The sequence below is a fragment of the Fukomys damarensis genome, unplaced genomic scaffold, assembly GCF_012274545.1.
Source record: "Fukomys damarensis isolate Sample0158 unplaced genomic scaffold, DMR_v1.0_HiC HiC_scaffold_21, whole genome shotgun sequence".
Lineage (NCBI taxonomy): Eukaryota > Metazoa > Chordata > Mammalia > Rodentia > Bathyergidae > Fukomys > Fukomys damarensis.
This window is the reverse complement of record NW_022900933.1, coordinates 152003-164754: the sequence shown is the minus strand read 5'-3', so window position 1 is coordinate 164754 and position 12752 is coordinate 152003. Positions and strand designations below refer to the sequence as shown.

General features: G+C 41.1%; 1 protein-coding gene across 1 annotated transcript in view; it reads left to right on the top strand.

Annotated features, from left to right (window-relative positions):
• Atg14 (autophagy related 14) overlaps nt 1-12752 on the top strand; it is a 46548-nt gene that overhangs the window by 18999 nt on the left and 14797 nt on the right. The window contains exons 4-5 of the mRNA XM_010613671.3: nt 5247-5328; nt 9769-10006. Coding sequence (XP_010611973.2) covers nt 5247-5328; nt 9769-10006 — 320 coding nt within the window. The remainder of the gene's footprint in view (nt 1-5246; nt 5329-9768; nt 10007-12752) is intronic.

Below are 12752 nucleotides of genomic sequence, written 5' to 3'. Positions count from 1 at the left end.
TGGAATTTGGAATTTTGATTGGAATTGCATTAAATCTGTATAACAATTTTGGAAGTATGGCCATTTTCACTCTATTGGTTCTTCCTACTCAAGGACAAGGGACATCTTTCCCTTTTCTGATAGCCTGTTTGATCTCTGATCTTTTTCAGAGTAGTGTAGTTTTCAGTGTAGAGCTATTTTACTTCCTTTGTGTGATTGATTCCTAGGTATTTCATTTTCTTGTATGCTATTTTGAAAGGTGATACTTCCCTAATTTCTCCCTCAGTGTTGTTTGTTATTTGTGTACAAGAAGGCTATTGATTTTTGAGTGTTGATTTTGTAGTTTGGGCTTGTGAGGCAAGCGCCTGGCACCACTGAGCTAAATTCCTGACCCCTGGCTTTATTTTTTTAATCTGTTAACTGCTCTAGAGTCACTGTGTCTTTCGATGTGGTTACCATCTCTGTAGTTATCTGAAAAATTATTTCTGCTTTGATTTTTCCCTAGAGCCTCTACTTTGTTACTTCTACTGTTACCACTTTAGAATGTCCAGGTGGGCGGTTTTTGGATTGTTCTACCTTGGGTTTGCCTTTGGTGAGCTGGAAGTCTGAGTTGGTTGCATGTTGTTATGGTGTCTTTTCATTTTCTCTCTTTTTTTAAAAGTTTAATTCCTGGGTTGATACTTGTAAATTGCTTATGGGGAATAACTTTGGTGCCAGTGTTCTGAACCTTTAGGAAATGACTACTTCTCAGAGGTGTCTTCCACGTGTAGCTGGGTTTTGGATTTTTACTCTGCTGCAAGAACCTACCTCTTCAATTTGTTGGGCATAAGAAGTTTCTGCCTACTTGGCCCAGCCACTATTTCTTTGGCATTGGCCTATAGTTTTTCTTTTTTAAAGTCCCTTAGTCACTCTCAGTCTTGCTATACCAGGAAGTATAGTACACTTAGCAATAACAATAATATCAGGCCAGGGATTTAGCTCAGTGGTGCCCCGCTTCCTGCCTCGCAAGTGCAAGGACCCGAGTTCTATCCCTGGTACAAAAAAAAAAAAAACCAAACCCAATAATACCAAATACGATCTAGAAAATGACAGACTGTGGTAACTATTAATTTGCCATCTTTAACCATTTGAACTAGATTTGTAGTTATATAACAATCTAAAACAAACTAGAAAATTGTATGTAGTAATTTGCCTTTATCCCTTTATCCTTTGGGAAGAAGATTTAGGAGGAGTTGGATGGAAAGATAGAAGAAGTGGGAAAGATTAAAATCAAGGCTGGAGGACCAAGGAAGATTGGTCCAGACTTTGGGAAACTGGTGAAGCAGACAGGAGGGAAAGAGAAAGGAAGAGACAAAAACAGTAACGGAACAGAACAACAGAAACCAGAAACTGTGTTTAAAGTCTCAAGAAAAACCAAAACAAGTCGAGAGCAAGAACCAGAAAAGAAGAAAAAAGAAAAAAAATTCAATTCCTGGCATGTCTCTGCTGTTACTGTTAGACAGTGTGGGTGGACAGTCCAGAGCTGAATTGATTTATAACTTTATGGTGGAGTAGTGGATAATCCCAGCTGGCCTGTACCTTTAGTTTCACTGAAATCAGACTAGTTTTTGGCTATGAGTCTGGAACTGTTTTTTTTTGAGCCTGCAGCAGTCCATGTGCTCCATGCACTTGGTTCCCTGCTGACTTGAACTTTGCATCCTCACCGAGACACTGGGAGCCACTAGATGGAGCTGGCCTGTAACTGTTCTGAGTTCCAAGCTTAGTTGGCCCCTCTCTAAGATGGCTCCCAGCCGATCACCCTCTCCTGGGGGATGTCTGAACTGGGATAGATCACCAGCTGTTGCAGGCTGGTGTCTCCAGTAGTCACTGTGTGTCTGAAGGTTTGACCCACTGTTTCTAAAAACTCCATGATTCTGGGAGAGAACACGGCTTGTGTCTTCTTCCTTTGTTGGAGTTCTGTCTTTGCTCTCCCTGTGGACTTCACTTCTCGCTTCAGTTCCTCCCTTGGTCCCGGGGACCCACTTCCTTCCATCTCCTCCTCATGCCATTATAGTCTAGTGCCAGGACACCAGATCTAGGAAAGGCTTTTTCTCTGCTGCTCACCACTCGGCCATTTCCTGGAACGCCAAAAAAAATTTTTTTTGATCACTTTGACAGTCCTTTATTTAAATAGATTTGTAGGGCCGACTTCTCAAATGTTTCTCCTAGATACCAAAACTAGGGCACAAGTAGTTAATTTTGGAGCTATCATAAAGGATAATTATAAATCTGGTATTGACATAGAATTACAAAAGCAATGAGCCATCCTTTTAACAAAAATTATTCACAATAAATGTGCTACAGAGGGGTTGATGATTAAATATAAACTTATAAAGATTTGTCTTTATTAGTACATGTTTGCAGTATGTACTGATTTACATTCATCATGGGGAGTTAGTACAAGTTCATGACATCCTAATTCTTTTTACATCTCCTTCCTCTTCCCTCTCTTGTCCTCATAAAGACATTAAAAAAAAACCATTGGAGCTGGGCGTGGTGGTGCACGCCTGTAATCCCAGCACTCGGGAGGCTGAGGCAGGAGGATCACTGTGAGTCTGAGACCAGCCTGGGCTACATAGTGGGTTCCAGGTCAGTCTCAACTGTGTAGTGAGCCCCTGTCTCAAAAAACAAAAACAAAAACAAAAACAAACAAAAAACCCAGAAAGCTTCGGAGAGTATTTATGCAATCTTGGTCATAACCTTTATAAACCACAGAGAGCACTTGGGCAGATGATGTTCTGTATATTACAAACCCTAAAGAAAATTAACAGTGAGATAATGGTTTTTTTTTTTGGTACTGGGGATTGAACTCGGGTCCTTGCGCTTGTAAGGCAGGCCACCGAACTGCTGAGCTAAATCCCTGGCCCAACAGTGAGATAATGAATGTAATGTTGGAAAAGAAGGAGTTTTGCTGAGGACTATAATAATGATTATGCCCAAAGCAGGCTGTAAAGAGTTAACCCCTCATTTTGCTTGTTATAGAAGTGAGTCTGCTGAAGGCTATGTGCCAAGGTCAGGGGTGCTGAGGTCAGGGGTGCTGAGGTCAGAGTAACTCGCACCCAAATTCTGTTCCCACGACTAAAACCTTTAGGCTAGAAGGGCAGTGTTCTAATTACAATCATATATTTTGTCTATTTTGTTCCTAATTTGAGAATGCTTTGTCTTGTCCTTTATGAGCTTTGTTTACATTAATTTCCATGGAAATCACACATCTCCTTTACCCCAACTGACTGCTAATAAAAGTCAGTGAGTGCCTGGAACCAGCCAACACTTTTGTTCGTTGCACTGGCATTGGTCGTCCTGGCCCCTGATCTCTCTCAGTTCTGTCTCCTCGCGTATTCTTTTTCTCAGGCCTGTGTCGCACCCCAGGCAGGTGGGTAATGGAACCTGACTACAGGGGTCTCTAACAGAGTTTGGCAACTCTTATTCCCTGTTGGTTGGAGTGTCCATCAACACATGCAATTTGGAGGCAGTTTGAGGATAATGGCCATAGTTGTTTGTTTTTGTGGTGGTTGCTTTAAGAAGCACATGAAGTGCACACAGCACGTGTAACGCCCGAATAGTTTTCCTCCTGAGAAAATGTGTCTGAGTGCAGAAATTTAAGCTCAATGTTCATTGGTCAGGAGATGAACAGCTGTGGTGCTGTGTTAAAAAGAACATGCATAGTCTTTGTATGGGTTGAAATATCAATACTGAACCCTATAGATATATAATTACCATGCAATTAAAAATCATTTTAAGAAACTTTTAAATGTGATCAATCTATAGGTACCAATAAGAAAGTATGTACAAGATATATTTTAATATAAAAATAAAAGTATGATTCCATTTGTGTATTTTAAATATAAATATACTCTCAAAAACTTGAGAAGGTGTTTCTGAAACTTGAATTTTAGAAGATTACCTTTAGGGTACAAAGGTCCAGCTTAGTGGAGGAGTGTGTGCTTAGTATTTAGGAGGGCCTCGGTATGATTCCCACCAGCATCTGCATGCAAAACACACACACACACACACACACACACACACACACACACACACACACACACAGGTTACCCTCCAGGAATGGGAAGGAGTCAGTCTAATGGTCACACTTCCTTTTTTGCTTCTGCAATTTTTACTTTTTTCTGACAATAAGAATGCATAGTTTTATTGTACTTAATATTTATGATAGGAATGAATTTTGTTTACACTTCACATGATGTAAGTAAGCATAATATGTTCTGTGGAAAAGTTTTTTAAATTCTCTAATGTTCTCAAGTTTTCTATCAAAAATGTGAAGATCACCACCTTTTAAAAGTGAAGGTGCCATGCATCTGGTAGTCTTTCTCTTGCTGTCACATCCCTGCAGTCTGCCCTGTGTCTTACACTATTGAACTTCTTAGATAAGTGCTTAATGGTCTGAATATTTTTATGTTGTTTTAAGCATCCGCATTTATGGGGACATTAGAGAATAATGATATTTTTAAATTAATAGTTCCCAGCTTTTAGTGATCCTTTATTCACTTAAAGCGTAGGTGTACTGGTTGTACCACTGCTGGTAATGTTTCATACAGTTTTCTGAGGCATTGCAGTACATTGTCCACTTCTAGAAAACAACTTGTCTTGTTGAAAATTTTATTAGTTTACTTACAGTATGAGTCAATTCAGCGATGCTAATAGTAACCAGCACTAAAACTTTGGAGGAGTGCATCACAAAGGCTTGTGAGACTTGTGATGGTGCATATATTCTGTATCAAAATTGTCCAGAATGGTACCCAGTAGACTCACATGGTATTGACCATTTGATGTGTGGATGGTGTGAGGAAGGAGCTCAGTTATTTTGTGTAATTGTAATTGAATTTGAAATAGCCACATATGACTACTAGCCAGCGGGGCCAGGGATGTAGCTCAGTGACACTGTGCCTGCCTGACTACTAGCTAGTTATGTACTGGACAGAACAGGTTCAGAAAATGTCCTTTGACAGTTTTCTCTGTGCTTATTGACACATACAGAAGAGCTATATCTTCATCTCTGAATTTCCTAGCAGCCTCTGCAGTGACCTGTGAAATATTCTCTGTTTTGTAATCTGCCATAGTTAGAAAGCTACAGCAAGTGTAATTACGATGGTCTTTTCTTTATTATGTTTTCTAGGATGTGTAAAAATAGGCAGTGTTTCCAGGTAGATGATAATATTAATCATAAGAAACTAACATTTAGTATTTTTTGCATGCTTTTTTTTTTTCTTCAGAGATGGAAAATAATGTCCTGCAAGATGAGGATTGAACAACTGAAACAAACAATATGTAAAGGAAACGAAGAAATGAAGAAAAGTAAGTAATTTGCCTCCCTTGCTCCAGCCCTGATAATGGGTTTCTGTGGAATTTCAGGGACTGATAACTAGGGCCACTCGAAGAGAGGGAGAGTGGGGACAGGTTACTTGGACATGTTTGTGACAAACTGAATATCCTTTATCTGAAACGCTTGGAACCAGAGTGTTTCAGACTTTAGATTGTTTATAATTGTATATACATTCATGAGATAGGAGCCATGGCTAAAAACAAGTCATTTTTGTTGTATGTACATCTTCATTGCACAGCTTGGAGGCCGTTGTATATAATATTTTCAGCATGTCTGTACTTTGTGCCCTGTTACGTGAGGTCAAATGTGGAATTTTTCACTTGTGGCATGATTTTGGCACTCGGAAAGTTGGATTTTGGGGCATTTGGATATTAGATTTTCTTGTTAGTGATGGTCAACCTGGACTTGGCCTTCCTTTCTTCTTGTAAAACATTTATGTAAAGAATTTATATCAGCATGAGATGATAGATGCCTTTCTCAGGTAAAACTTCAACGAAGGGCTGGGGTAGTGCTCATGCTTTGTATGAGTGAAGCCCTTAGTCTAGTCCCAGCACAACCAAACAAAACCATTAAAGAATATTTGCTCTCCGTCGCCTTAGCTAACTCGATACACTTGGTAAAGTCAAAATAATCATCAGTTTATGGCAGGAGCATCAGATACTGGCTTTTCCCCATACTGCATCTCCTACATATTTTAATTGTACCGATTTTACGTTACATTTGAGTACTTTATACTGTATCTTAGGTGGTTATCAAAATTTGAGTCCTCTTAGACATCTTCATCCTTAGAAGCATGTATTTCTGAAGAGAGTGTTAAGGTTTCAAATGAGTCACTTTTGTCCCTCATGAATCCCTTTCCTGTCCTCAGAAGTAGGTACTTATAGAATAGTAATCAAAGCTTCCTTTGACAGTGTCTGTTCAGAAAGTCCTCATGTAGAGTTTCTCAGGATGAACAAGCTAAAGCAGGGCAGCATGGTGCACAGGCAGCCAGTGGTCACTGAGCTGTGCTTGCCTTCTGTGCAGGCTTTGGTTCAGTAGCAGGATGGGAATTGATTAGTAAACATTGGTTTCTTCCTCCTTCTCCATCCTCCATAGTGTTCAGACCAAGCTTTGCCCCAGGCATCTGTGAAATGTCTCAAAGTACAGAATGTACTGAGTATGCACATGTCTCTGATGAAAAGGTTTAAAGTTTATCAGTTCTTTTTCATAGGTTCCTAACTCTCAAAACACATTCCAACCACATAAAAAACATGGCCCCTGCCAACAAGATGGTTTACACCTGTAATCCCAGCACTAGCTAGGAGGCTGGGGCAGGAGGATCACAAGTTCAAGCCCAACCTGGTCAATTTAGCAACTTGGCCCGACCTACTACCCTCCTTGCCCCCCACTTTTCTTTATTTTGATTTTTTGAGACAAGGTCTTGCTATGTAGTCCAGGCCAGCCTTGAGCTCACTATGTAGCCCAGCTGTCCTTGAACTCATGGCAGTCTTCCTGCCTTAGCCTCCTGAATGCTAGGCTTATAGGCGTGTGCCACCACACCTGGCCCGGACCCTGTTTTTAACACAAAGACAACAGCTGGAGATACAACAGTGTGAAGGTTTTGGGTTGAATCCTCAGTACAAACCTATGCCCCCCCTCCAAAAAAAACCATGGCCTTAAGGCAGTAGACTCTGTAACAGAGGTTTCTATCCCTAGAAAATCATCAGTCACCTGATGTTCTTTTTTGTGGTCTACAAAATCCTAGCTCAACCTTAGACTTACATGAATTATCACAGTTTGAATGTCATAGCCATGTCCTCTTGCCATGTTTGGGAAAAGGTTTCCACATGCATATTTTGGATTTTTAGACTTGTTTGTGTGGATCATGCCATGGGTTGAACACAGCCCTAGCACATACTAGGCAAGTGTACTGCTGCAAGCTACACTCTTGTCCTGTGCTGCTTTTGTCATGACTGGAAGTTTGTAGGGTGGCCTAGGTCTATTGGCCTTACTTTGAGCAGCACCACTCGAGGTGGCTGTGATGACCTGTCAGGGTTGAAAGGTACTGTTCTTTGTTTTTGGTTTTTTGAGACAGGGTCTCACTATGTAGTTGAGACTGACCTGGAACTCACTATGTAGCCCAGGCTGGTCTCAAACTCACAGTGATCCTCCTGCCTTAGCCTCCCGAGTGCTGGGATTACAGGTGTGCACCACCATGCCCAGCAAGGTACTGTTCTTTGGAAATTACATGGAGTCTTATTTCCATGTTCTAGACCACACTGGTACAGTTTCACAAAAAATTACAAAGCCGTGGATTTCAGAAGTGATGCTTGGACTCAAGTTCACAAAAGACTTGCTACCCAATAGTCTGTAAAACTCTTGTTGAAATAGCATATGTTCAGGTAATGGGTCTGAATTATAAACTGTGTAAGTAACTGATGAGTTACTTTCCCAGTGTATTTTGATTTGCAGTTTCATGATACAGTATGATACAGATGCATTATATGGCCTAGATAGGGAAGTTAGGTTATAGCTATTGTGGGGTTGAGTTAGTTGCTCTCTGCTGCAACCAGAGCTACTTATCCAAAGAAGCAAGATCAGACTGTAGTAATAGCATGAGACATTTTGATATTTTGGGGGGAGATGGCAGGGAGCAAAGGACAGCTCTGAGTTCTAAACCACCACTGATTGGTTGCAGATGGGGTGACTGTGATGACTTCTTGCCAGTTTGGATGAGTTGTGATACTAGATTTGAAAGGGTGCTAAAAATATGTCTGACTTGAGACTATGGCTGGATAGATTGATGTGGGCACCTTAAAGAGCTCAGTAGTGATCACGAGAAAGATTGAGGTCCCTGGAAAGTAAGTTAATGATAGAACCAAGAGACTGAACCTTTAGGACATTCACTTTGAGAGGGACAATAAAGAGATTCATCTAAGGAGAAACAGCTATGAGAATTCTGAGGTCTGCAGCTAAGGTCCTCAGGAAGAGGGCAGTTTTTGGGTGTGTGGACACTGAAATGTGTGTTGTATTCTACTCAGGAGAGCCTTGGGTGGGACTTGGTGTAAGGAACTAAGGGCTGTGTGCCATAGGAAAAGTGAACGCAGCATAGAGTTCTGAGGAGAAGGTCTGGGCTGCATTTATGGAATGGTCCTTGCTGGGTGAGAAACATCTGGAAATTGGGGGAATAGGAGCAACTAATGTTGGACACAGCAACAGCAATGGAGATGCGCGTGTGTGGGGTTATGACAGGTTCAGTGTTCCTTCGTTCCCTGTTTAAGTGATTCCATCTTGTGGAGAGAATCTGAAGTGTGGCGCACATAGCGTGCAGTGTGAAGGGTTTGCACAGGGAGATGTTAGGTGCTCACCAGTGTGAGGGGCCTGTATCTGAATAGCTGAGTGCTGCTTGTCATTTGTAATGATGACGTGAATGAAAGAGGGCATGACTGCCCGGAGTTCAGCCAAGCTGGAGACATGGAGTGTGAGGGAGAGGTGACTAGGGTTTAGATGGTCGGACTGAAAAGAAGAGCCTTGGTAGAAAGAATTGGAGGACAGCTAGGGACAGTAAACAGCTCAAAAACAAGGGTGAATTTGGGAAGCTGGCTTCTAATGTACCATTTGGAAATTTTTCTGGAAAAGTAATGAACTTGGTTTTGAACTTTTATGTGATTCCTAGTTTTCTGTCTGAGAATATTCAGTGTGTCATTGTTACTCCAGTGAAGTTTTGCATCAGCCCAACGCCCCTTGCAGGTCTTAGGATGCACAACCTGAAAGAGTTCCACAAATGGGACCTAAGTCTTTTATGTGGAAGGGCTTCTTCTGTTTTCCCTGCAGTACATCAAGTATCTGTGTTCAGACAGCTGTGCACACACTGCCCTCCCTTTACCAGGTGCTGCTGCGCTTGTACTCTCCAGAACTCCGGCTGCTCTGTTTTCTGTAGTGTGAGATTATTCCTGGGTTCCCTGATTCCCAGCCAGGGCACCTCTAAGAGGTTGTTTTTTTCTTTTTGTACCGGGGATCGAACTCTGGTCCTTGCACTTGTCCTTGCACTTGTGAGGCAGGCGGTGGCACCACTGAACTAAATCCCTGGCCCTCTAAGAGGTTTTTAAGGAAAATCAGATCACTAGTTTTTCAAATTGGAGTTAGACATCTTTCTGGCCAACATGACTATTCTTGGGTGCTTACCTAAGAAACTCAGGTCATTCCTGTGCTAAACCTGAACCTAGTAGGAGACCCACGGTCACGTTAGCAGTGATCTCTGCTTTATGTGTAGTATCTCCTTGACCTAATTCTTGGGACCTCCATGTCGTGAACAGTAGCAGGTTTTATTGAGCTTTCAGTTTGAATTGTTAATTATAATACTTGTGGGGTGGGGGCTCTGCACTACAGAGAAGCTATTTACAGACATAATTTTTACAATTTATGTATCTTAGATTCAGAAGCTCTTCTCAAAACCAAGGAAAAGAACCAGAAGCTTTATAGTCGAGCACAACGGCATCAAGAGAAAAAGGAAAAGATTCAGAGGCACAATCGAAAACTTAGTGACCTGGTAGAAAAAAAGACTCTTGACTTAAGAAGTCATTATGAGCATCTTGCAGACCTTCGGCGAGCCCACATTCTAGAGCTCACCTCTGTCATCTTTCCAATTGAGGAAGTAAAGACCGGCGTGAGGTACAGTACGAAAGGCTTTTGACTCTAGGTGTGTCACTAATGTGCTTATTGGGCCTCACTCAAGCGTCACTCATTTCCTGGTTGTGAAACCTTAATCTTATCTACTTTAGCAAACAGTGCCCCTTGCTCAGCAGAGGTGAGGGGTGGGCCTGAATGTATGCATTGACAGAGCTTCCCAGTGACACCTGAGTCATACCCTGGTTTGCAAGCCCATGCTTGGCTCTCATTGGTTGTGCTCTCAGCCAGGCTCTTTATTAGTTCCATGCTGTGAGTGAGGCACATTCTTTGACCTCAGTCTGTTTCGTCATCTGTTAAATGAGGATTGAAAAACACTACCTGCTTCACTATGAAATCCTGAGCCGATATGGCAGAAATGCGTAGGACCTGGCAGATGGTGGACAACACACCCTGCCTTAGCCTTTTCCTGGTAAATGGCGTTTACTGCTTCTGTTGAGACTGACACCCCCAACCCTCCCCACCCACCTTGTGCGCAGTGGAGATTGAACCAAGGATCTCCACAGTGAGCTACAGCTACAGTGCCTTTTTGAGATGGAGACTTGCTAAGTCATGAAGTTACCCAGGCTGGGCTTGAATTTGGATCTGCCTGCCTCATCCCTGCAGAGTTCTAGGGTGACAAGTATGCACCACCGTGCCCAGCTTGTGATGCACTGTTGGTGTGATTGTTGATCAGTAGATTCAGAAATTCCTCCCAAAGGCCTTTGTGCCCTCATAATCACCAGGCTATTGGAGTATGGAGAATTTGTTCTCTCTTGGCTCTCTGCTCTCTTGCACTTCTGACTGGCTCTGATGGAATACTCCTGCTAGGCTTGGCTTCTTCATTCTTTTCTTTACTCCAGGCTGGCTCTTTGTCTCTTTTCATACTTGGCTGCCTAGAAACTGATAGTTCTGATTTGTTGCTTGTACCTTGAACATCTGCTCTGACTTTTTGCTCTGACTCTTGCCAGGTAGTTTGTCATTTATAAGAGTTAGCAAAATAGAAAGACAAAAAAGGCAGATTTAAAATACAGCAGAATAGAAAGTTGTAAAGGAACACTTTGGATTAGTGGAGAAATGTTGGATTATTCAAAAATTGGTATAAGGTTGGGTAGGGTGATATATACCTATAATCCCAACCCTTGGGAGGCTGAGGCAGGAGAACCACTCTCAGTTCGAGGCTAGTCTGGGCCAGCCTGAACTACACAGTGAGACCTTATCTCAAAAAAGAAAAAAAAAAATTGGTGTAAAGACAACTGGCCAGGCCTTTGAGAAGGTAAAGGTGGCAAAACGAACATTATGCCAGATTTAATTCTAATGGGTCGTTTATATCAACATTAAAACATACATTACACCAAAGACAGACAAAGGTGCTGTTTCAGATGTTAAGAGACCAATGATTGAATGTGTTGTATGATTCTGGCTTGGATTCTGGACCCACATGAAGATATCAGCAGGACAGTTGGAGTCATATAGTTGAAGAAATTCTGTAGATGAGTTAATAGTATCATAGCAGTGCTAACTGCTTGATTTTGATTGTTTTATTTTTCTCTGTTGATAGTTGGGAGAAGGCAAATGTAGGAAAGTAGAATATGTGTAACTTTTTGTAAGGATGACATCTTTTCTAAAAGAAAATATGCACATGTAGTCATGTGCCACATAACTTTTCGGTAAGCAACAGATCATATATACAATGGTGGTTCCACTAAGATTGCAACCTATTGATGTTTCAGTTTTTGTAGTTTCTGTACTTTCTGTGATGTTTGCACAGTGATAAATTTGCCTAATGATGCATTTCTCAAAACAGATTCCCTTTAAGTGATGTATGACTGTCCAGTATGTGTGTACTGGAAAAGAAAATGAAAAAACTTTCCCTTCTGTGCTGGTACTGTTTTATAATCAATTTTTAAACCCAGTGCTTTTGAAATTAGCATTGTAATATGATTTCCTGTTCATTTACATTTCTCTAAACTTTTTTTAATAAGCTATAAAGTTTTTATGACTAGGTCTAATAAAAGATGAGCAATACCCTTTGTAAATTGATAAACAAAGAAGTCATAATATTATTGAAAGATATAAAGAATACACAAGTAAGTGGAGAGATATACTGTCTTTGTTGGCCCATCGTAAAGATGGCTGTTCTCAAATTAATTCATAAAATCAGTGCAATTCCTATCAGAATACCAAACAATTTTTCAGTTAATTTGTATGTCAGAACTACAAATCCACAGGCTATACATGTTTACAAATAAGTTTTTAATGAAAATCTAAAACAATATATTTTATCTAAAATACACCTTTAATAGAATCCAAATCAGCAGAAAGACCTCCTTTGGCTGATTCTGAATTTTAGCTGAATGATAAAAAGCTGCAAATAGACAAGGCACATCTGAAGAAGAATGGGAAAGGTGATTAGGTGTACAAGTAAACTTTCTTGAATAGAAGAAGAAAAATAGAAGTACAGCTCAGAGTTGGCCACAGCGCCCAATCTTAACGGGTGATAAGCAGGAGGAGTTAAGTTGTGGTATGTTGGGGGAGGAAAACAAAACAAAACATGAAGAACCACTTGCCACAGGGAAGGAATACAGGCTCAGGAGGCCCTTCCCAGGCCGCCTGCGTCCATAACCTGGCGCTCTATGCATCTTACACTCTAGCCATATTACACATCGCTCTTTTCTCCAAATACCACATTTTTTTCCACTCAATGCATGTGTACTTGCAATGGCTTTTTTTTTTTTTTTTTTTTTTTTTT